Source organism: Doryrhamphus excisus, linkage group LG23 (genome assembly GCF_037039965.1).
Source record: "Doryrhamphus excisus strain RoL-2023G ecotype Guam linkage group LG23, RoL_Dexc_Guam_v1.1, whole genome shotgun sequence".
In the NCBI taxonomy this organism is placed as follows: domain Eukaryota; kingdom Metazoa; phylum Chordata; class Actinopteri; order Syngnathiformes; family Syngnathidae; genus Doryrhamphus; species Doryrhamphus excisus.
Window position 1 is genome coordinate 5,009,996 of NC_136379.1, and position 25,861 is coordinate 5,035,856.

At 40.9% G+C, this 25,861-nt stretch overlaps 1 protein-coding gene and 1 long non-coding RNA gene across 3 annotated transcripts; both read right to left on the bottom strand.

Annotated features, from left to right (window-relative positions):
- Positions 1-13,986: 13,986 nt before the first annotated feature.
- LOC144894888 (uncharacterized) lies at positions 13,987-17,614 on the bottom strand. 2 transcript variants are annotated; one of them, XR_013625421.1, is made up of 3 exons: positions 17,307-17,614; positions 17,151-17,247; positions 13,987-14,178 (listed from the first exon to the last, which is right to left on the bottom strand). It is a non-coding gene; the product is annotated as an uncharacterized LOC144894888 (long non-coding RNA). The 2 variants fall into 2 exon arrangements; XR_013625422.1 differs by having other exon boundaries at positions 17,151-17,240; positions 17,307-17,612.
- Positions 17,615-18,125: 511 nt separating this feature from the next.
- LOC131104325 (major histocompatibility complex class I-related protein 1-like) lies at positions 18,126-23,552 on the bottom strand. The gene is made up of 8 exons (XM_058051380.2): positions 23,384-23,552; positions 22,160-22,426; positions 20,733-21,011; positions 20,253-20,561; positions 19,957-20,049; positions 19,857-19,874; positions 19,379-19,453; positions 18,126-19,260 (listed from the first exon to the last, which is right to left on the bottom strand). Exons 1-8 carry the CDS (start codon positions 23,436-23,438, stop codon positions 19,205-19,207), a joined length of 1,152 nt encoding a protein of 383 aa, XP_057907363.2. The 5' UTR covers positions 23,439-23,552; the 3' UTR covers positions 18,126-19,204.
- Positions 23,553-25,861: the final 2,309 nt, after the last annotated feature.

Consider the following 25,861-nt stretch of genomic DNA (forward strand, 5'->3'; position numbering starts at 1 on the left):
GAAGTCTCCTGCTGCGCTACACGTGTCGGAACTTCTCTCCTCATTGCACTTCTAATCATTCTGCAGATAAGGCTTTTGTTCAGCTAAAAGAATATAATAACGGACACGCACACAAACCTGAACAAAACAGAAGTTAATTAGTTTTTTAGCACCTCTAGAGGCCGCCGTTCCCTTAGCAGCGATGCCAATAAGCAGGGAATTAAAACTGTAACTTAAGCATAAGCTTTGTACACCCACCAGCCACTTCATTAGGTACACTTCCAGAAAGTAAAGGGTCCATTGAAGTTTCGTGTGTAAAGGCATGGCTGTCAAACTCCATCACACAGGGGGCCAAAACTCCCTCCTGGACACCATGTTGGTAATAACAGCATAGATAACCTGTTAATGACTTTCTAAATACTTTAAAAACTATTATTAGAGCCCTGGAGACATAAAATAACACCCCTACAGTCACCATTACACTCCTGTCATTTTTTGTTTACGCCACATTGCTAATGCGCAGGCTCCTTTACTGGACACTATTTTGGTAATAACAGCATAGATAACCTGTTTATGACTTTCTAAATACTTTTAAAACCATTATTAGAGTCCTGGAGACATGAAATAACACCCCTACAGTCACCTTTACACTCGTATCATTCTTTGTTTACACCACATTGCTAATGCGCAGGCTCCTTTACTGGACACTATTTTGGTAATAACAGCATAGATAACCTGTTTATGACTTTCTAAATACTTTTAAAACCATTATTAGAGTCCTGGAGACATGAAATAACACCCCTACAGTCACCTTTACACTCGTATCATTCTTTGTTTACGCCACATTGCTAATGCGCAGGCTCCTGGACACTATTAATGGACACTATTTTAGTAATAAGAGCATATATAACCTGTTTTTGACTTTCTAAATACTTTTAAAACCATTATTAGAGTCCTGGAGACATGAAATAACACCCCTACAGTCACCTTTACACTGTTATCATTCTTTGTTTACGCCACATTGCTAATGCGCAGGCTCCTGGACACTATTAATGGACACTATTTTAGTAATAAGAGCATATATAACCTGTTTTTGACTTTCTAAATACTTTTTAAACCAATATTAGAGCCCTGGAGACATGAAATAACACCCCTACAGTCACCTTTACACTTCTATAATTTTTTGTTTACACCACATTGCTAATGCGCAGGCTCCTGGACACTATTACTGGACACTATTTTGGTAATAACAGCATAGATAACCTGTTTATGACTTACTAAATACTTTTAAAACTATTATTAGAGCCCCGGAGACATGAAATAACACCCCTACAGTCACCTTTACACTCCTATCATTCTTTGTTTACACCACATTGCTAATGCATAGGCTCCTGGATCGCTGCAGGGACACAAGAGACGGCCACAGCTTTAAGCATAGCCTTCTAGTGAGCTAACTAGTTAGCCTCCAGTTTGTTTATTCTAAATTTATTTTGAAAAGAAGTGGGGAAAAAGGACAAGTAAGAAGCCATTAAAAGATGGTAAGACTAATCCAATGTCGGCCAAGCTATCTAAAAAAGGTGACAAGAAATGAGAGGGCTGAAAACAACCCCTGGGCCACACTTTGGACACCCCTGTCAAAGCTGTGTCTAATATGTCGGTTACCTCATCTCGCTACCTGAGAGTGTCAGCAATTCCCAGTATGAAGCCGTACGCGTGCATAAGTTCAATCATAAACATATTGCTAAGCAAATACCTCTGCCGGTCTTAATCAAAAATGGATTTTTGAGCTCGTTAGATGCAATAAAGTGTCAGGTGTGTGTATGTTCACTTGCATCGACACACCAAGAAACCCCGCTGTCTTCTTTTCCGGGGCGCATTTATTGCCAAGTTTAAAACTGGAGCAGACACAAAGTAAGTCCCCAGAGAGGGAATACATTAATGGACACCCCTTAGCCAGCCAGGGACTAGGCCTGCTTTGCAATCCATCATGGCGATTGCAATCTCAGCTTGTCCCCTTACACAGCAACACACGGAGCATTAACACACACACACACACACACAGTGGTGCCTGCATTTATACATGAATTAATGCTTGGAAACACACAATAATGCAGAAGAACTCTACATTCCATCTCTATTCCATCACAACTAACATTAAAAATGGATCACAGGAGGAGACGGACCTGCACCTTGTAGACCAGGAGTGGACTTTGTCAGAGATAAAGTCATTCAAAGGGAAGTGGCTTGGTTCCAGCTTATGTTCCCAAAATTGAAAAGGGTTTGTTTGGGATAAAATAGGCTCCTGAGGCTGTGAGTGAATATATGAGCTAGTATTCTACTTTTTGGCGCCTGAAACAAGAACATGGATACAGAAATCCATATATTCTCTTGGAACAAAGAAATCTGTCCGTGGTGAAAAAGCACTCAGCACTGTGAAGATTGTATGGTTGCATGGTAACGACATCTACTTTAGCAATATAAGCCCAGTTTATTCCAAGCTGTATTTTTTGTTTCTACTGTCAAACTTTATGAACCAACTTCAGGAGGATACTTAAGAGAATGGTGACTTCCAGAATGGGAACTAGTCAAGGTTTTATTCATCTATTAGTAATAAAAGACAAAGAATGAACACTATTGTTGTTCTTTTCTTACTTTGTTACACACTATGACACAATCCACCCAAAATTTGTGGACAGTACCGACCATAATGTAAATATGACTTACCATATTTTTGGGACTATAAAATGCTCATCACTCATCACTCAATTTACTTGGGGGCCACTGGAGCTCGGGTCTGGGTGAGACTGGACCGCATCAGGTTTTCAAAAAAAAAAAAAAACGCATTTATTAAAAACAAATTTTTTTTAAAAACTTTGCTTTGGTTCCAATTTTCTACAAGAAAAGTTCTGATAAAACATTCCACTGTTCTCAAATATCTTACTTTTTATTTTTCTACACAAAATAAGATGATAAATAAATAAACAAATCAAGAATAAAGAAAATCAATCAATCAGTAATAAATAAATAAATATAATCATAATAATAAAACGGCAAATAATAAAAACTTACTAACTTATTACACATATAGTTGGTGGGTAGACAAATTATTTTTTTCAGATTAAAATGAACAAAGCATTATTAGAGCCCTGTAGACATGACAAAACACGACTATAGTCACATTTATACTCTTTTTATTTACAACATATTGCGCAACTGCAGGGTCTTGAGACACATGCTAACTCGCAAACTAGAGAGCTAGCAACCTAAATGGTAGCCTTCAAGTTATTTCCTTTAAACTTAAATAGCCAAAAACGTACCACTTCCACACGGATAGGGAGGATAACTATTAACAGTTATTTAACCTTTAACATGAACATGAATCAAACGTAATAATTTTTTCTAGGTACATGATACCATACAGCATCCATATCAAACTTGCGCGGGTCGCACTAACATTAAACTTTCATATCAAGGTGGGGGCCTCAAACTAGTGTCCTGCGGGCCACATTTGGCCCGCGGGCCGCGTGTTTGAGACCCCTGGCGTAACGTCAGTAAATCGCACTGAAGTATAAGCAGCTACAATCTTATTGTGTCCTAATTAAATACTGCTGTCTAAAATACTAAAACACCACATTTCTGAATCCACAACAAGTTGGCAGGTCGGCTGAATGGTATAAGGGTCTACATGAGCTAAAATTAAACCGATCATAGAGACGGTATACAATACAATAGCGAGCATCTTGGTATCCTCTGCGTCACACAGAGAGGACGCCAGGGAAATCAACTTGGTGCACCAACGAGACAATGAAGCTTGCAGACTAAACAGCCGCGGCGACATTAGCGTCCGGCTACTCGGCCACAACGAGGCAGCAGATGGGGAGAGACACATCGAGGACAATCGCTGCCTTGCACCAGATGCGGTAAAATCAATCTTTATTTCCGCAGTCGGCGCATGAAGTGCACAAACATGCTTTAACAAGGCTTACCTTCAACCACCCTTCCCCCACCTTCCCTTGTTGCACTTCACATATACAGCCGCCTGTCTGAAGCGGAGCTCCAGTCTCCAGGGTTCAGTGCCGCAGTCATGACTGAAAGGCCAATTGCACCTGAAGCCGATGGATGACCAAACACTGTCACCTTTGTTCACAACAGTGCTTGTGTGCTTTTAGCATTCCATGGGAGGATGTCAAGGGATGAAAGAAAGCACCCCTCCTCATCTGGCTGGTTTGTGTAGGATGAAGAGGTGGTAGAAAGGGAAGTAGAAAGATTACAGTCTTTTCCCCCTCAGGCTGAAAATATGAAGTTGTCCTCCATTACAGGAGGAACCTCCAACGTGTTTTTTTTTTTTAAGGCGCTGTCCCTCTTTGGCTCCATATCACTCAATAAGAACACCCCAGCTACCAGTTACCAGTGGTGGTTTAACACAACAAACTGAATAAATAAATATTAATATAATAATATATATATTGTCAGGCTGCACGGCCGTCGAATGGTTAGCGCACAGACCTCACAGCTAAGAGACCAGGGTTCGATTGCACCCATGCCCATCTCTGTGTGGAGTTTGGGTTTTCTCCGGGTACTCCGGTTTCCTCCCATATTCCAAAAACATGCCAGTCCAGGGTGCACCCTGTAGAAAACATGCTAGGTTAATTGGCGACTCCAAACTGTCCATAGGTATGAATGTGAGTGTGAATGGTTGTTTGTCTATATGTGCCCTGTGATTGGCTGGCCACCAGTCCAGGGTGTACCCCGCCTCTCGCCCATTCATTCATTTTCTACCACTTATCCTCACAAGGATGGTGGGGGTGCTGGAGCCTATCCCAGCTGTCTTTGGGCGAGAGGCGGGGTACACCCTGGACTGGTGGCCAGCCAATCACAGGGCACATATAGACAAACAACCATTCACACTCACATTCATACCTATGGACAATTTGGAGTGGCCAATTAACCTAGCATGTTTTTGGAATGTGGGAGGAAACCGGAGTACCCGGAGAAAACCCACGCATGCATGGGGAGAACATGCAAACTCCACACAGAGATGGCCGAGGGTGGAATTGAACCCTGGTCTGCTAGCTGTGAGGTCTGCGTGCTAACCACTCGACCGCCGTGCCACCAAGTTTGGAGAATTAGGTGGTTATTCGAGATGGGTGATATGGCGTAAAATAAATTTTATGGTATACAGTATATTGCACATGACACTCTAGTTGCAGACACACTAAATCACTGACTGTGTTTGGTATTTATTTGGTCCATCTCAGGCCAAACAGACTCGATAAATCAAAACAACAAGCTTCAGATTAAATTGACTAAGAAAATAATGGTTGCAGTCCTACTTATAGCACAAAATACATTTTCATGTTCTTGTGCTTGCGTGAGTTATCTTCAGGTATTGCAGCTTGTATGCCAACATGCATGATAAGAACACTGAATGGTCTTCAATACTTGCAAAATGTCCCAGTCAATAAACCATAACAGGATAAACCCAATTGAAAACAACACAATAATGACACAAATGAGTAGTCGAAAACCTTTTTTTTTTTTTTTTTAGATACTAAAAGGGTGAACTAAACATCATTGCCTGGTTGCCATGGTTACGGTGATAAGACATTGATTGGCCTGATTGTTTGACAGTGAAGTGCTAAAAGCAAATGGAAGAGACAGGCTGACAAACACGGCCATTACCACATGCAAGTTACGTCTGAACTCACAGAAAAGTGACTCCAAATCTACAGAACAATCTGTCTATCAATAAATTCCAGCTGATGGACACATCTAAAATAATTAAATAATGGAAAAATATGGGGGTGGCACGGCGGGCAGACCTCACAGCTAGGAGACCAGGGTTCAATTCCACCCTCGGCCATCTCTGTGTGGAGTTTGCATGTTCTCCCCGCATGTTCTCTTTATTTTGCGTGGGTTTTCTCCGTGTACTCCGGTTTCCTCCCACATTCCAAAAACATGCTAGGTTAATTCAAACCCACATTCCAAAAACATGCTAGGTTAATTCAAACTCCAAATTGTTAAGTAGATTCAAAGGTAGTTTTGAGTAAAATTTACTAGCAAAGAGAGTACCTTTAGTGTCTAAGACAGTACATCTCAAATAATATTAAAGAGTATTTTACATTAAACAAATAATCCTTGCTGACAAGTAAATTTTACTTGAATATTTCCCAAGTAAAAGTTACTTAGGAATTGTGCGTGCAAATTGTTACCTAGCTTTTTTCAAGTAAATGCCACATTTTTTTCAGTGTATATATATATATATATATACCTATACACACACATGTATATATTTTACTTTTCATTACATTACCCTTTTCTGGTAATATTAAGTTACTTCTGGGAACAAACACTCTTAATGATGTCATTGTTGCGATTCTTATTTTTGGAAAAATACATAATTTTTACATGTGGGTTTTCTCCGGGTACTCCGGTTTCCTCCCACATTCCAAAAACATGCTAGGTTAATTGGCCACAGGTATGAATGTGAGTGTGAATGGTTGTTTGTCTATATGTGCCCTGTGATTGGCTGGTGACCAGTCCAGGGTGTACCCCGCCTCTCGCCCGAAGACAGCTGGGATAGGCTCCAGCACCCCCGTGACCCTCGTGAGGAAAAAGCGGTAGAAAATGAATGAATGAGTGGAAAAATATGGCTAAAAATGTTGAATCTTGCACTTCAAACCAGTAAATAAAGAAATCCGTCCCATAAATGCTTTCCATTGTTTGAGGTGGCTTATATGGGAGTCCTGCTGCACAAACTTCATTTACATTTCAAACCGTGGTAATGATGTTGCAGGAACATGGCTGTTTATTTCTGAATCATAGACCTGTCTTAAAGAATGTTCCTTCACTTCTGCACAGCGCTGTATGTCAGTTTAATGATGGCAGCATTGGCTTCATTTCCCCTGTTGCACATACCTTTAAGCTGGGAACCACAGGTGCCCTTTCATGTAATCCATTTCCCTGCATTTGCATACATGCATAATGCATGACATCACGGCATCCCCCAGTAGAAGGTCCAATGAGACTGCGCTATTTTTAGTATGCACCTGCAGTCGGCGCTGCCCATCCAGATATCTCAGGTTAAATTAAACAAGACTGAAGACGTTTTTTGCTCCACATCCACCCATTTTTCCAGACTGGGCCACTAGGGGATGGAGCCTATCCCAGCTGACTTGGGGAGATGGCACACTTGACAGATCACCCGTCACAGGGCACACAGACACAGACAACCATTAACTCTTACATGCTGATTGGTTGGCTTGCTAGCTAGCTAATACTGATGGTTTGCAGCTGGGAGATGCTGGTTCTTTCTTGGACATTTCATAGTCATTACGTATTGTGGGACTGTTTTTTTCCCAGTTAAGTTGTTGCACAGGGCGGCATGGCGGACTAGTGGTTAGCACGCAGACCTCACAGCTAGGAGACCAGGGTTCAATTCCACCCTCGGCCATCTCTGTGTGGAGTTTGCAAGAGAAAACGTGGGTTTTCTCCGGGTACTCCCGTTTCCTCCCACATTCCAAAAACATGCTAGGTTAATTAGCGACTCCAAATTGTCCATAGGTATGAATGTGAGTGTGAATGGTTGTTTGTCTATATGTGCCCTGTGATTGGTTGGCGACCAGTCCAGGGTGTACCCCGCCTCTCGCCCGAAGACAGCTGGGATAGGCTCCAGCACCCCCGCGACCCTCGTGAGGAAAAAGCGGTAGAAAATGAATGAATGAAGTTGTTGCACACGATGGCTGTAAATGCATTTTCTTAGTCAATTAATCTGAAGCTTGTCATTTCAATTAATCATACCAGACATAATCAATATGAACCAAACAAAGAAACATAGTGGTTTGGTCTACAGCAGTGGGGTACATCAATTGCAATAGGTGTATAAAAATTAAAAACAATTAGCGTCTAAAGCTCAAAATCACAAGTGCGCCTGAATGCCTCTAAGTGCAAAGAGACCACAGCAGGAAGGAGACAGAGCAGCAAGTTATTGGTTGCTCTGTGTGCGTCGCATCAACAAATAAGTCAGTCTGAATGATGACTTTGTGCATTAAGAGTGTTTCATCTTGGAGATTTCATTGATATTGGCGCTCCAATTACTCCCTGCATGGTCCCGGTGTGAGTGGAGATTCACCCAAAAATGAGGATTTATTGTTAGTTGTATGTATATTTGTATTTCAGATACTATTAAGAAGGGGGGTAGTGGTTCTTTTACAGTTGGGACATCATGGAAAGATTCCAGTCAGATAACAGACATTTCGTACTCAACACGCAGGATCAAAACTAGCAAACTGCACAAACTCAAAGTACCCAAAGTACCCAAAGTACGTGATATTTACAAAACCAACCGCTTGCAGAAAGTGAACAAATGTAACAGTTACTGATTGTAAAAGTACCAGATGGAGGGGTAGGATTTAATAAGCTTTGCTTCTTCCTACTCCTTTTGGACATGTGGAACTGTGAACTGATTATGTGATGCATTCAATTGTAATCTGATGCATGTTCAAATGAAACAAAACCATTACCATTACCATTGTTGCTCATTCATCAATAAGACAAAGTTATATCTTGTTTTGGCTGAAACACAAAGATAATTGGTCTGTTTTCATGAATGACTAAGAAATTAAAACAATCACATTTGAGAGGCTGAAATCAGAGGATATTTACATTTGTTAATTAAATAAAAAAAAATCACCCTTACCAAAATAGTTATACCCAATCGATTAATCATCAATTCACCAAGTCTATTGTCACCATCACCTTTTGTTTGTTCCCTCCTTTGTTGGCTATGTTGTATGTACTTTGTGTGATGCGCATTAAAGAGACTATAACTGTTTTCAGCCGCATGCCCCTGGGGTTCAGACCTACTCAGCACATACTAGCACATTTATTTCTTTTTGATTCTCAGCCACAAGACAGAAAGGTTTGCGCATGTATGAAAGCTTTATTGTGACTTGTCGTGGAAAATTGATAGTTTGTGTCACTATGGTTCTGTCCTGTTCTTCGAGGGGACACATTTTCTTTCTTTTTTTATTTTTTTTTCATTCATTCATTTTCTAACGCTTTTTTCTCACAAGGGTCGCAGGGGTGCTGGAGCCTATCCCAGCTGTCTTGGGGCAAGAGGCAGGAGTACACCCTGGACTGGTCGCCAGCCAATCCCAGGGCACATATAGACAAACAACCATTCACACTCACAATCATGTTTTTGGAATGTGGGAGGAATCCGGAGTACCCAGAGAAAATCCACGCATGCACGGGGAGATCATGCAAACTCCACACAGAGATGGCCGAGGGTGGAATTGAACCCTGGTCTCCTAGCTGTGAGGTCTACGCGCTAACCACTCGTCCGCTGTGCCGCCTTAATAAGAGACAAAAGAATCAAAATAAAAATATGCAGAAATGCAGCAAAACTATGTCAACAAACTGCAGTAAGGCCACAAATCCTTTATTATAAACCCATTCTCCTTATGTCTTTGTATGCGATGTGCAAGCTAATTTCAATTTCGGTTATGTCGACAAACGCTAATGTTGACGTCAGATACCGAAAGGCGTCAACATAAACGGTTTCCACTGCTGCTGCCAGCAGTGTGTGTGTGAGTGCGTATTCTGTGTGGCTATTGTGAATGCGTGGATGCATGTCCACAAGAGGGTGCAAATAGACTTTTTTTTTTTTCAAGCCGGATGCAAACATTAGCTGGAGCATGCCAGACTCTGTTCCAATCTAATCTGTGCCTGATGAGGTCTCGGCTCTAAAGAGAGTGACCGTCCGGTGCCGCTGGCAGGAATGATGGAGCGAGTGGACTACAGGTAAAACGTGGACAACCAGCCATTAGCAGCTAGGTAATTGCAACCACCCTCCACATCACACATACAGCCCCACTGAATGACAGTTAATACTGCACACCATTACCCGGTGCACAATAGCAGCCTTTGCTGATGGCCACTGAAGCCCACTTGGGCTCAAAAATGGTTCATCATATAAACCGGACCACCAATTTAGCCTCCTGTGCTGCTGCGTCTGATAAAGGTCTGAAAACATCATCGATCGTGAGGTTGTATATATTCACGCATTTTCATAGACGGTGAACTGACAAGAGGTTGTTAGGTCAAGAAGAAGGCTGTGATGCAGTGTGGGGGCACACAAGCCTGCTAATTGGATGTCTTTGGTGACTTACTCTAACCGTGGGCTGTCTTAGCTTTGTAGGAAGGGAATTGACTGGAATAATGTGCCTTATAAACAGGCTGTGGTCCTGACGTTTGCAAGCAGTTTCATCACTCCGAAGTCATTCATGTGGAAGCTTTAAACTCCCTTTGACGGGCCCTTTGAAGAAAAGAAAAGACTTTGTTTTCGGATAAACATATTTTCCACGTGAACCAAGTTTCTCATGCTAACAAGGTTTACACTTAATTTTTTTTTTTTTAAATAAAAAGGTGCATACCATGGACATACTCACCATGGAAAATACAGCACTTATGTAGTAAATGTGACGAGACCTTCAAAGCTCTTGACGAGTAGTCTTCGTCTCCACAGATTGTTGATCCAATCAACATTTCATAATCAAAGCAGAAAACCAACTCTTTTTTCTCCCACGCTTTGCAAAGTTTCATGGAAACTAGTCGTTTATTTATTTTTTTTATATTTCTGCTGACAAATAATAAAATCATCTCCACGGTGGAACAATGTCAATGATGTCCTGCTTCATTTGCACTTGTGTTTGGCTGATAGGCCAGCATGTAGCTCCTGATGTTCCATTAAGTTCCTTCATGCCTTTCCGAGTCCAAATACAAAACTAGCAGGATCTTATCAGCGACTCAGCCCAACTCGTTTCGACTGATTCAGTCGGGTAGTCAGTTGCTTTATCTCGCGGCAGACAGAACCAGTGGACACTTTCCACTTTCCACTGTAATCACAGCCTTTCCTCTCCACAGCCGGGGGTCATTCACGGCCATTCGCTGCTTCTGTCCATTGGATCCTCGAAAAAACAACATTTAGACTGCAACTGCTAATGTCTGAAACGATCTGTTCCAAGACACTGATTGAATTTTAAGTATTTTCCCCCAAAAGAATAGCAGAAATAGAAACACTATACTGAGGAACTGGTTTAAATAGACACCCCTGAGATTGGCCTCCAGGAAAGACTTCACCATACAAATGTTCCTTCTCGTCACAATGACAGCATTTCTTTCATATTATGTCAATTTATGCAACATTCTGAATTTAATAGTAGATTCCTTTTTTATTGACCAATCAGCGATGCCGTTAACGCGGAAATCATAGACCCCTACATATTTATTCCGCACAGAAGGACACAGTCGGAACAAACCTGAAGTCTACCACAAGCGTCCCACCAAAGGACGGGGCAGAAGTATAGGATAGTTGAGCCCGTTGACATGGAACTGAAGGTCTCTAACCTTGAGCAGGTAAATCACTAGCCACGTTTACATGAGGAGTTTTTCTCTTTCCGAATGGAATCTTTCCAAATGACCTTTCTGAAAGCAATGGTATACATGGAAAGGAATATTCCAATCGCGTGTCTACATGCGCCGCTATAATCAACCAGAATAGTCAATGGGGCATGCGCAGTAAAACGTAAACATCAACATCACGTGATACCGACTTCCTCAAGTTTTTCTTTCACTTGTTGGAATAACTCCGTATTGCCAGTTTTTCGTTGGTCCAGTCTTGGAATTTAGTTTGGATCAAAAACAAACTTTCCGAAGCAGTCCAGTGCAGATTGCTCGCCTCCATTTTTTAAAACGAAGAACGTCTCAAGCTGCGTGTTACGTCATATCTCAGCATTCGCTGAAAGAACGCACCCAGGAACAGGAAAAGATAAAGTTCAATCTTGCTAATATTTTATAATTAAGCTCGGCACATGTTTTATATAGATATGTATTTTCTTTTTTTATAAAACTGGACTTGTGAATGGCGTATAGAAGGGTTTAGATTCTGTTCCACAGATGGCGCTAATGCACACGAAAGCTGCTTGCCAATAATCAACAGAAGAAGAAAAACACGAAGAAGAACACACCCTGACAACTTTCCGATAGAGCGGGTACAAGATACCTCAATCGGATTGGGGAAAGGAATATTCCACCCCTGTGAATTCGATTATATATAAATTCGGATTGGCACTTTTCTTTCGGAATGAGGTGTATACAAAGGTTACATTCTTTCCGTTTGAGCAATTCCCAATGGAATTGGAATATTTGGGTGCATGTAAACATGGATAACGTCCATGATGGTTCAGGATTTCTTGCATGACATTAAAGCTGTGTTTTTCCTTAAAAATATAAGCTGATTTGTGAGTTGCTGTTGTTTTGCGTTGAAGTTCTTTGGGTTGCTCAATGCTTCCGCACATTGTGGCTTCACGTGGCTGAGAACGGTTGAGACAATTCCCTACTGAGTTCCAAGACAGAGGCTCCCTGGCTGTGCTGATAAACAAAGCAATCAGTGAGTGATTCCGGCCGACCAGGACAAGGCAGCTTCCCAGTGCTGGAGGGGAACTAAAGGCGAGGAAGACGTGGTGTAGGATTATCAAAGAGCGGTGAGGCCTGTATATCTAAAGGCTGAGCAGAGGCACATCAAACAGCAACAAGACTCGGGGTGGCAGATGGGGTCAAAGCAAGTGGGAGAAGGACCAAAGTGGAGGAATTTATTCCAATGAATCTGAATGGAGAAATGAGGTGCTAAAATTATTGAGAATGAAACCGAGTCTGCAGCGCATGTGCGTGTCGATGCACGAGCGTGCTCACTGCGGGGCGCACTGAGGGCAAGTTTCTCCTGGGGGTTGTTGTTTGTTTCTTTTCTGTCACATCCGGTACGGAAAATATTCCAAACGGATGCAGGCAAACACTTCATTGATGGCAGTGAACTTTGGAGGTCACAGAGTCTGCAAAAAAATGATGCCCAAGATTTTATGTAAAGAAGCTCATTATTTATATGATTTTTTTCCTGTTTCTACATTTTTTTTTTACATAAAGTCACAATGTGATTGATTAATATAGATGCAGTACACTCTCAAAAAAAATAAATCACAGCTTCTGCAGGCAGGAAAGTGAAATTCCATCCATCTACACATCGGGTGTGGAATAACAGACACCTACAGTCTGGGGATGTTGTTTTGGAAATCTCGGGGGGGGGGGTGTTCAGCAAACAAGGACACTGGGCTAATACAGTTTTATGACACTCTCTCACACACTCTGAATGACAATCAGGTTTATGGTTGACTGTGAATGAGGAAGTCCTATTAGTAAAAAAACACTCGGCTAAATGAAGCGTCACCATGCTGACTCATGACACTTGTCCATGAGCCAATGCCGATGTTTACAAGTAACTATCAACTTATCATGATTCAAATAGGAGTAGCGGTGATGGATCTACCACCAGCTGCATTGCAAATAGGTCTAAACAGGTTTATATTCAGATATTTGGGAACAAAAATATACATAGATCCTATATTAACACAATAAATTGAAATCTCTGATGAAATCTCACAAACAAAGAAAGAAAAAGAAGATTTGAACTGACAAAGCAAATCAGTACACCAGGTAACCACTTGAATATTCTATCAAAATATTGTGAAATAATAATATAATAAATAATAATAATAACAACAAAATGTTTGTCCAATAGCTTGTGTGAAACAATAAGTCTACTCGGGGTGTGTATTGTATATACATACATTGTACATTGATACATTGTATTGTATCTGGCGATACGATATGTATCACGATACTAGGCTCACGATACGATATATCACGATACTGTTAACAAGGCGATTTTTTTTGGTTTTTTATGTAGTTAAAGATTATTTCCTGGAAAAACTGAATTACACCAGCAATATGCACTTACTAAACACATTTTTATTCCATTAGAACAGTATGTTATGCTGTATCACAAACTTTCCTCTGTAAAAACTTAAAGTGTAGAATTTGGATAAATAAAGCTTTAACATCCAGCTTTAAATTTACAAAAAAAAACCACCCATAAAAAAAATCTCAATGTCTCAAGATCCTGCTCAAATGTTCACATTCTATTAGGTGTGGAAAAAATGCAGAGTATACATTCCCTGAGTTATCCACCATCAGAACAGTATTTTTGTGGAACAAAGTGGAAAATCCAAGGAAATACAGCTTCAGTAAGTGGAGATTCTAGAAGATCTAGAGCGCTTTTTGTGCAGGTTATTGTGTATAGCTGCCCTATAGGAGTTCACAACACAAAATAAATGCACAATACTACATATTACTTCCATCCATCCATTTTCTACACCATTTATCCACACGAGGGTCACAATAAAAATGAATAAAAATGCAATAGAGCGAGGGATAACTGTATAACTTGTTTTGACTGTTGACTCTGATCCAAGACTTTATAAAAATTTGACTGATTCAAGGATTTATAAAAACTATCTCATGCCAAAGCAGCAGGGGGCACTATCGCCACGAGCAGTAAGGCCAGTTTTGCCCAGAAGCCGAAAGAAATTAATTTGTGGAAAACATAAAAACATGATTCATGACAACTTACTCCTCAATACAACATGGACATACAGCGGGTGGTCTTATATGGGCAACAGCTACTGGGATGTTGCGTTGATCCTAGTAGCTGTTGTCTTTGAGACTGTAGTGTCAGAATTTTTGTCATTTTTCCTTGAGTCTATGCTTGTGGTCTCTACTTGCGTCTGCGCTTGTTTAATACGCCGTAAATAAACTCAACAGAGAAGTTAAGTGAGCTACTGGCCCCAATTTTCTGCTACATTTTCAATTTAGCTTGCCTTATTTCCCCTTTTAGTCGCTTTTCTCTTTTTTGGGGGCGGTATCAAAGATGTATCCAGCTCACCTTGGGAAACGAAAAGGACATTTCTTGTCTCTTGGCGTGACAGGAGGACATGAGGTAAACTGTGACAAATCTACTTCCCATCTGAGGGGCTGTGATGGTGCATGAAAGGAAGCCACGCTGATTTATTTATCCTCTCTCGCCGTCTGCACGTCACAAGTTGCCATCGGATTGAAGATTAATGAGATTCAGTTTGCTGCCGACTGCCCAAATCTAAATAGCAGATGAGTCGAATGGTTGGAGGACAGCGATGTCCCTTACTCACCCCGAAAAGTCTCACACACACCCGATCGTACCACATCCAGATGGTTTATCGATACAACTTTGAATGAAATTGTACACCCTCATATTTAAAAAAAAATCATTTGTATTCATATGCATGTTGATCTGTAGCTTTAATGCTAAGGAGCTGCAACAGTGCGTCTCCAAGAAGCGATACTGTGCACTTGAGACAAGTTTTGCATATACACTGCACAGGGCTCGACAATAACGATGTACCGATGGCCCGGGGCAAGTTAAAACAAAAATGGGGCAAGTAAATCCAATCAGTGATATTCCCGTCGGGCAAGTGCACTTTGGCATGCCATACTGCCAAGAGTTTTTTTAAAAGCGGTTCTTGTTGGGTGTTGGTAAAACACGGACTGTGTAATTCCGGTGGTAATTTGCAAACCAATCCTTGCAAATCTTGAAATGGACCAATCAGAATTGTTTCTTTAGACCGCGGTCTGTATTCCACAGTCTTTCCACAGTTTTACCCACACCCGTTCTTGTTCGCGATCAACCAATCAGCGATGGTTTGACTACGAAAACATCTATCATGGCGTCCCTGCCAACATGGTCTAATTCTTCAACAACTTGTGAAGGAAAACAGCAAAAAGTGATGAAACAGTGCCTCCTAAACAAGTATTTTATTAGCGGCAGCAAATCAAATGATGGCACAGGTGAGTGAATCACATTGCTGTGACAATTTGAAGTGGTCACAATGAAACACCAGCGATTAGATCCAATACCAAGTGCTGATTTTGCACAAGCTACAAAATCTAGCGCTTCCATTTCTCTGTGTATTTTTCTCACCTTTGCTTCACAAATTATTGTTTGACCATTCAGCATTTTTTTCTGGATTAAAAACACTTTACTAGTACACAAATGTGTCTATTCAATAATGTGTCATTGCGGTGCACAACTTATAAATATCACTGCTTACTACGACTACCATGTGTAAGGTAGTATGGCATGCCATGTTAACATACACAATTTTTCAGACATTCCTCCAAGTACAATGCGTCAGTACTATTATCTGATGAGTTATCAGCATATATTGATATATGATATCATTATGGCAGTCTTTTCATTTTACATGGGGGCAAGTTCGGGCAAGTAGTTCTCACCTTAAGGATTCCCCATGGGCAAGTCATTTTTGTTTTTAATGTAGAGCCCTGACTACATATACGTTTTAAATACAAGGAGTGGAACAGGATGACACATGTGAGCTACAGTGCTAACATTTTAACAGTAACATTCACTAACATTAACTAGCTTTGCTGAAAAACAAAATGATCAAACTTAAAGCTCAGTCGTTTGTAGCTGACTATCAGAAAGTGGGCAGGTTGCATTTTAATGTGTAGCAAAGCCTGCTTTTTTTTTCTTTTTTACACAGAGTGGGCTCATCTATTGGAGGCGGGTCAGAGGCCTACCATGAAGGAAGGAGGTTTCTCTCAAAAGTTGTCTGGCTCTATGGACACATACTACTGCTAGAACTTGAAAAAGTCACATGGGACAGTAAACTCCTCCATTCTTATTGGGTATATTCTCTGTTATTGAAACATGCCTTGAGATAACTAGATATACAACTAAAACTAAATAATTATCCCTTTTCCGCTGAGAAGGTTGGCATGGGTGCTGCGTCTTGACAAACTGGGGGTTTATTGTGATGTTGAATAATTGTGATTATGGTGAATGTTCAATAATAATCAGACCATACCGGGATAGCAGAAATGGCAGATGACGTGCAGCAGTGTAAGGAACGTGAAAAAAAATGTGCAAAACGGTCAACTTAAATTACGGCTTCCTGCCTTTCCTCTGTCTCCTTCCCCTGCACAAGCAAGTGCGCGCCATTTATGGCTTCCGTGTGCGTCACCAGGCACACCCACCTGCGCCCATGTGACCACGCCCCATAAACCCGTGCAATAAAAACCTGTCTCCTACAAAACTGATAAACAACTAAACACTTCCGTAATGAAAAAAATGACATCCCGAACCGTAGATGTACATGACGCTAACAACACATTTTTAGAAAAAAAGCAGCCAATTAAGGTTAACTCAAGGAGCAACAACATACCTTACGATGTTCCACGAGGCTCTCGTGCGTCCCAGATTATCCAGTTATGTCCGTAGTCGAGTCCTCCATATTGCTCGGTGGCAACCATACCTGCATGCTGAGCAGAAGTCAAGTAATGCGATTTCAGCAACAAAATGTATCAGTTTTGAATTGTACCTGAGCTCCGTCCCATGATGGAAGTTGCCGTTAAAAAAAGTTATAAAAAGTGCCACGCATTAAGCACTCGACTGACCGTAGTTAGCTACTAGCATGTAGTGGTGAAATAGCCCCACAGCTAAACAAACTAAAAAGCGTATCAGCGCCATCTACCGTCGCGGAGGCCGGCAGTGTCCAATTGAATACGTTCCTCAGTGTCCCAGTGCTGTCTCAAATCAAATAATCAGAAGAAAATAGTAACTACAAACCAAACAAAACACTAATAATGAATTTTAAAAATTCAATAACTCAAACACCAAGGCGAGTGTGTGTTGAAGCTTGTTGCTAGCCGGTGTGGTGAAGTGTCAATGCACCAGTAATGCAGTTAATAATAAAAATGTTACTGTAGCTTGGTTAATATGCACTTCACATTATATGCAAATGGAGCGTTGGTTGTTTTTTTTTCCACAAGGCTTTAAAGATTAAGGATGGAATATGTGTTTCACATTACATGCAGTAACGAGCTGTCTTTGTTATCTGTTTTTATATCTTAAAAAAGAAGAAAAAAGAAAGAAAGACATGTGTTCATGCCGCACATAAGGATTGTGATTGATGGGCAAAAGTGCATTTTTCCTTTAAAAAGCAAGCTAAGTAGTGCAGCTGTGCACCATGGATGTCGGTGGTGCGTTCAAAGGAAAGCTGACTGTGGGATTTTGCACGTCACACTTGGACAGTGAAATTAAGCAACGCATTACTCACGTCCTGCACATGCAAAAGCAGCAAACGGAGCAATGAACCAACACCTTTGAATCAAATGCATTGGAATTCGACACAATGTGATACTGAAACCATAAGAAACATTTATTGGTTCACACAACAAAAGATTGAACACCATTGCACAAGCCCCAAATGATTACATAGCAATTACATGGAGATAAACATCAACATCAGCCTGATGAACTGCTGAAACCCCATTCAAACATTTCGAGCCAGTGTAATCAACAATAACAGGGCCACATTGGAAAAGTAAAATCTGAGAAAAAAATATTAGATTTATTTGACACTTTTGATTGATTGAATCCAATCCCAGAGACACATTCTGATTCCTTATAGCTCATTCAAAAATCGCTGCCTTTTCTTGTGGTCTCTGTGCTTGGCTCTGAAATCCAGACGGCCCTATGGGTTAACGATTTCTCAAGCAGGCCAATAAGCACCCCAATAAGCACCCCACTTTGCAACTATGCTCTTGTGTCCAACACAACTGTATGTAGTAGTAGTAGTATGTATGTAGTCATTACAGAGGAAAACATGATGGAAAAAAAGGATATATTCATTTTAGGCTGCACGGCGGGCGAGTGGTTAGTGCGCAGACCTCACAGCTAGGAGACCGGGGTTCAATTTCACCCTCGGCCATCTCTGTGTGGAGTTTGCATGTTCTCCCCGTGTATGCGTGGGTTTTCTCCGGGTACTCCGGTTTCCTCCCACATTCCAAAAACATGCTAGGTTAATTAGCAACTCCAAATTGTCCATAGGTATGAATGTGAGTGTGAATGGTTGTTTGTCTATATGTGCCCTGTGATTGGCTGGCCACCAGTCCAGGGTGTACCCCACCACTCGCCCGTTCATAAAGTGCATAACTAACTAGTGTGCCCAAATAAAGCACCCTATGCAATAATAAAGCTGTATGTCGTTTCGGATGCTATGTTTAATTTTGCACACATATAGGAGATATTTTGTAGTTTGGGTGTGTGCTTTTGTGAATTCAGTTATTTTCCTAAAACGAGACAGTTCCGTACCGTACCGTTTATCCTCACTAAATCCTAGCTGTCCCAGAATTGGAATAGTCCCGGTTCCCATCAATGCCCAACCCTATCTGGGATTCAAAGTAACTTTTATGGAGCACACCCTTTCTTTAGCAGTTAATTCCTCTGCTGATGGTCTGAATTTTTGTCGGAAAAAGGTGTCAGCACGTTACCTGCAAAAGCACATGAAACCAAGTGGAAATGTTATCAGTCATCATCAGCTGAATGTAAAATAATCTTCACAAAAACTAAGTGTGAAGAACATTAGGAGGTGCAAACAGTCCAACTCACTGCATGGCAGCTTGCTGTGTCCCACTAAATCTTCAGCCATCAGTTCCTTTGAGACATCTGAACCACTGTCATGACCTGTCAGACCACAAATGCATCCTGAGCTGGTTGTTGTTCATGACTTACATCCTCACTCATATCAGATCTTTGAGGTGTGATGCCAACATTTGTTGTGACTTAGATGAGAACCACGAAGAAGAAGAGTGGTGCTCTTCTACTTCCTGACTAGGAGATATTCTTTGTCTCACTTGGCTGATCCTAATCATGATAACTCATGTCAAAAGTTACACATGGTACTTTATACTGCGTGCACTTACGGGAGTGTCAAGTATTTTACATTTTACATTGACTTCACACTAAGAGAAAGGAGAGAAGTGCTTTTCAGGCTAAACAAAGGTCTACATCAGACTTTTATACGAGTGATGCTTCACCAGCGCTTTCATTATTGTGGCTTCAAGAAAAGAGAAGATGTTTTACTTACCAGCTGGATCGTATTTGACTGAAATGAAAGAGAAACAAGGTGAAATGCACTTCTCACAAATAGCAGAATGCAGACTTCTTTGGGGCTTCTTGTCCCTCACCTTGTCTGTTTCTGTAACGCACGTACAGGAAGATGGCCGCCAGGAGGACCACAGTGACGCCCACCACCGTGGAAATGATGACGACAGTCCAGCCTGTTGAGAGCAAAAAAGCGCAAACTGAATGAAAAAGCAGGAAGAGGAAACCTTCATGACTACTTTGCATGCATCCTATCAAACGTCAACCATTGTTATTGTGACACGGATCAATGATGGTGAAAGTCGGACTTCTGACAGGAAACGTCTCCAATGTGCTTGTTTGGAGGACACAAGCATTGGACTAAATGTGCCCTTCTCACCTTCATGGCTCGCGTTGCTCAGGATGCTTCTTCTCTCCAGCTTGGTGACCATGTCCTCCTTGACGCCAGCCAGCTGAAACACACATTCGTACTTGCCCTCCACTTCGGCCGTCACCTCCACTTTCAGGTCCACCGCCATCTGGAAGGTTCCATCGTGGTTGGGGAGCAGTTCTCCGTGCTCCACGTCCTCGTGGAGCTCCTCGCCGTCTTTCCTCCAAAATATGACGGCTCTGTCGGGGTAGAAACCTGTCGCGAAGCAGCTGACCGGAGAAGATGGAGTCTTCTGGAGGAGAGACACCTCTGGAAGCTCTGCACGGGAAGTGGCATGACGTGTGAATGGAGGAATAAATGGACAGAAGGTGGAAAGGAGTAAAGATGGAGAGAAAAGGAGAGAAAGCCAAAGCTTGTAATGCTAGTAATCTTCCTATAGGGGGCGTGCTAACATGGTTACAAAGGTGAAAGTACATCATGTGGTTCTACCTGTTCTCATTAGGACCTCCCTCCCATTGTTCACATGCTTCTTCAAGTAAGAAGGACAATGCTCAGTGAAGTAAAACTTAATATAATCCATCCAAGCTATCTTATGGTCCCACTGGTGTTTGGTGGGGACAGCTTGTGGTTTTGCTGCGGTCCATGTCCATGTCTCCGTGTCCAATGATAAGAAGTCTTCTCCATCATAACTGTCCTGGTACCATCCATCAACCTCACCAGTCTCATCATTCCATTCACAGCCGACCATCAACTGGTAAATGTGAACACCTGAGAGAATGACACAATGTGTTGTAAAGCAGAGTGAAACATCATCGTCATCACACACTATTTTATTTCTGTCAATCATGTCTTTTTTGTAGGTCATTATGGGATGGGGAGAGACAAGCCATTAGTGCAGTACCAGAAATGGTATGGTAAAACCGTGTAACTCTCGGTCCGCCATGCACGGGACAATCCACTTTATGGAACTGTGTGTACGGGTGTGTGCCTGTCCGGGTCGGCAAAAACCAATGTCAGCTAATGTCCCATTTGCTACACTGTACATGCAGTATTTCATGTGAGGGACAGTCTGCCCAAAAGTGGAATGTAAAGGAGGCATTCGACGACACAGTATTCAACCGAGTACATGTTGGAGAGTACAGGCGGCAACAGCAGTCTGTGGTGGTGATGGCGGACCGGGACTGTGATCTCCTCAGCTGGCCCGGATGTCCATGTGCGCTGGGGTCGGTAAATGGACAAATATGAGTGTTAAAGCAACATGCTGCCATTTTTCGGTATACTATATGAGAATGATTCTGCATGCTGCAACCACAGTATTTTACTTATTGGAGAATTACCTGCAGTACACAATACTACACATTACTTTATAGTAATGTGTCATTTTAAAAATAATATAATATAATATATTATTAATGGGGGCTGCACGGCGTTCAAGTGGTTAGCGCGCAGACCTCACAGCTAGGAGACCAGGGTTCAATTCCACCCTCGGCCATCTCTGTGTGCAGTTTGCATGTTCTCCCCGTGCATGCGTTTTCTCCGGGTACTCCGGTTTCCTCCCACATTCCAAAAACATGCTAGGTTAATTGGCCACTCCAAATTGTCCATAGGTATGAATGTGAGTGTGAATGGTTGTTTGTTTATATGTGCCCTGTGATTGGCTGGCGACCACTCCAGGGTGTACCCCGCCTCTCGTCCCAAGACAGCTGGGATAGGCTCCAGCACCCCCCGTCACGCTCGTGAGGAAAAGCGGTAAAAAATGAATAAAGAATAATATTAATGATAAAGTTGGGGACAAAAAGCAGGTCCAAATATCAAGGTACCATACCCTGGTTTCCCTGTACCATTGCACCCGTAGTGTTTGCGATACCATGAAAAGTGTACATGAAATAATAGTTGAAAGTTCAACATAAACAAACCTTCAGTTTGGTTGAAGCGCTGCTTAAGAACATCCATGTTGTTTTTGTAGATAAGCTCATTGTTTCTATTAATGTTTGTCTGTCTCTCCCAGTACTTTGGATCCTCTGCTGTGATTTTGTTCATCCAGTCCTGTTTGGGTTCTGCTTTCCTGCTGTTGCTGTCATAGTGAACAATCTCAACGTCGTCAACATAACCAACACCCACATACTCTGGGAAGTTTGGAACTTGAGAGGAACCAGTTTTGAAATATTTTAGCGTGTGAATCACTGAAAGGAAAAAAGCGACATGTTATTATTTTGTTTCATGTTCAACAGTCTGGTAATATTCACAAATAGATTTCACGGTAAAACACACAAAAAATACCGTCAAGTACACAAACTGTACTGGGTGGCTTCGACAACAGACACTTTTACAACTGTCATTGGTAAATACATGATTCTTTACTGCGTTTAACAATCAAAAAGAACACCATTATTATTTAGTTGTTTCCTGATAACAAAATGTAATTATGATACATCGCATGTCTCACTTCAATCTGAACATTTGAGTTTATATTTCTGCAGAAGCAACGCTTTTTGTTTTTTGTTTTTTTACTGACAATACATAAGAATGTTGACTCATGTTAGAATGATCTTAGATAACTTCGTTGTACGTCAGTGTTAACTAAATGATAAGAGTGTTAAAGCGAGACAACAAATTTGACTCATTGAATGTTGAACAAATGAAAATAATTCACTGACTAATGCTGGTTAAAAATAAATAGAATCCATAATACGGAAGTAATTGGAAGAATACCTTTCTGCTGAACAGGGTTTTTGCGCGCCCCCTATGGCTCAAAAAGGTAAATGCCTGGGTGACGTTTCCTGGAAGTCACGTGACCTTTTTATTTGACCCGCCCACTTGCAATTGGCAATAACACAATGCTAAACTGAAGTTATATTGGTAGAAAGTAGTATGACACGTCGAACTCAAGATTATTTAATTAGCTCTTTTACTATTGTTCACATTTTTTATATGTTAAACGCCTTTTACCTGTGTTTCTTACCGAAATTTGAATTGTTGAATTTCGAGTTTAAATAGTTTTTACGTGTTCATTTGATTTACTTTCTGATTACAGCTCTTTGTTTTCAACTATGGTTTATGGTATGATTATATTTACACTCATATCCACTTTGATTTTGGATAAAGTAGCACAAAAGGTTTTGGGGTAAAAGCGTACTCACCAGGCACCACGCTGCGTATTTTCACAGCCACAATGAAGAATAAAAGAAAGTCCATGGTCAGCTCGGCTGTCACAAATGTATCACAAGATGTTTTCTCGTTGCAATCCCACTGAGAAACAGTGATCAATACCAACTTGACTGACAAAAACGACAACGAAGGCGTAGAAGGGAGATGAAGGCGTGGAGACCAGGTTTTAATTATGCTCCACCTGAACCAATGAGAATTCAGAGAATTTCATACGTCACATATCACTAGGTAAACGTCTCCGCTATGTTGTATTTTAGTAAGACGCCCGATATGGTTGATCTTAGCATGATATGACACTATGTGTCGTATGTAGTTTGTGTTGTGTCCTTGTTTGTGGTGATAAAATGTACTTAGCAGAAGTGTGTGCAGATTTAGGTAGGAGAAAAGAAGCAACGGTGTGAAACGTTTGTTGACGCGAAATCAAAAATCTTCTTCCTGTTCACCAAAGAGGAAGTCTTCACAGTAGAACAGCATACGTCAACATAGACAGTCACTGTTCGTATATACTTTGTATATATACACTATACTACTATAAACTATATATACTTTGGGCGTGATCGGCCTATAGTCATTTCAATTTGTTTAAAGTGGTATTGGCCAAGGGCTTTGTTAGACAATTCCCCGACAAATAGGTCATTATTAAAACTGTTTTTATTTTTAGCCTTTATTTAAACGATATTTGTACTATTTGACTCAAACCAAATGAATTTGATGCATGTTTTAGAGTACGATAATGCAAATAAATTGTTAAATTAAATGAATTTCTAATAAACAGAATAGAATAACACAAATAAATATCTTAATTAAATAGAAATCTGTACCCAGACTCATCATTAGAAGGGATGTCAACTATTTGTGTTTTATTTTTTATTTTTTTTTTTATTATTTTATTATTATTATATTTACCAAGCACATCTCCACTCAAACAGGCCATCGTTTTTATGTTATTTTGTGCTGATTTGTCTTTATATACAGATGTATAACATCTGAATTCAACCGTTCTAATAAAAAAAACTACTGATATTTGAAGCAAATATTCTTTGACCCTTTAAAATACTATTTGTGGGGGCGCCATCAGCTTGTGCATGTCTACCAGCTCTGCCCGGAACCTTGTGGACGTTAAGTAGCATGAAGCAGTGGCGTGCAGCAAATGGAGCATTATATTCGAATCATATGTATCGAAATTGGACGCAATGACAACAAAAACATCAACATCGACACGATGAACTGCAAAAATGTCCACACAGCGAAAGCACACGTATTGTCTAAATCCCACCTTCAAATGTCAACCATTGTTATTGTGACATGGATCAATGACGGTGAAAGTTAGACTTCTGATAGGAAACGTTTCCATTGTGCTTGTTTTGAAGACAAAAGCATTCAACTGCGCCCTCTGGTTTTGCTGCTGTTCCTGTCCAATGATAGGAAGTATTTGGCATTATAATTATACTGGGACCAACCATCAACCTCACCAGTCTCATCATCCCATTCACAGCCTACCATCATCTAGTCAATGTGAACACCTTAGAGAATAACACAAAGTGTTGTAAAGCATTGTGAAACATCAATCACACACACACATGTTTTTTTAAGTGTCAATCATATATTTTTTTGTAGTTTATTATGGTATGGATTGAGACAATGTATCAGTGCAGTAATGTGTGTTTACTACAGTATAAAAAGCATCTGAGTACATCAAATATAGTTTAGTAGTAGAAAGTTCAACATAAACAAACCTTCAGTGTGGTTGAAGCGCTTCATTGCTTTTTCAATGCTGGCTTTGAAGACCTTCTCAGTATGTTTATTGATTTGTGTCTGTGTTTGCCAGTACTGTGGATCCTCTGCTGTGATTTTGTTCATCCAGGGTTCTACTTTTGTGCTGTTGCTGTCATGGTGAACGATCCCAATTCCGTTAACATAACACACCATCACATACATAGTTATTAGTTTGAGAGGACATTGTGAAACACTAGAAGACGTTTTATTATTATGAGCAGATGTGATCGGGTTATAAAACAATTATCAGACAATACCGCTTTTTCATGGAAATTGGGGGCCGATACATCGAAGTACCCCTAATTCATACACAAATCTGCCCACATGTAGGCGTGTATCTCATAAAAAATATTTTTCCACAATTTGGCCTATCATCCACACAAGCCCGCAGATATCTGGCACTAAAAAAGAAAGTTTGCAAATGCGTGTAACAGAATGTAGTACACCACGGACCAGAAAGTCTGCCATGACAGGATGCAAGCAACGGGGATGATGTTGTGTACAATGTGTACACTCTGTCTTGCATTGCTTCCCCCAAGGAACAAGCACGTATTGTAACGGACTGGAATTTAAGACAATAAAGTGTGAAACTGCAAATATAAAAACAGAAAAGCCATGTAGTGACTCAATCAAAAATAATGTCTGACATGTACTATTACAATACGAATGCAGTA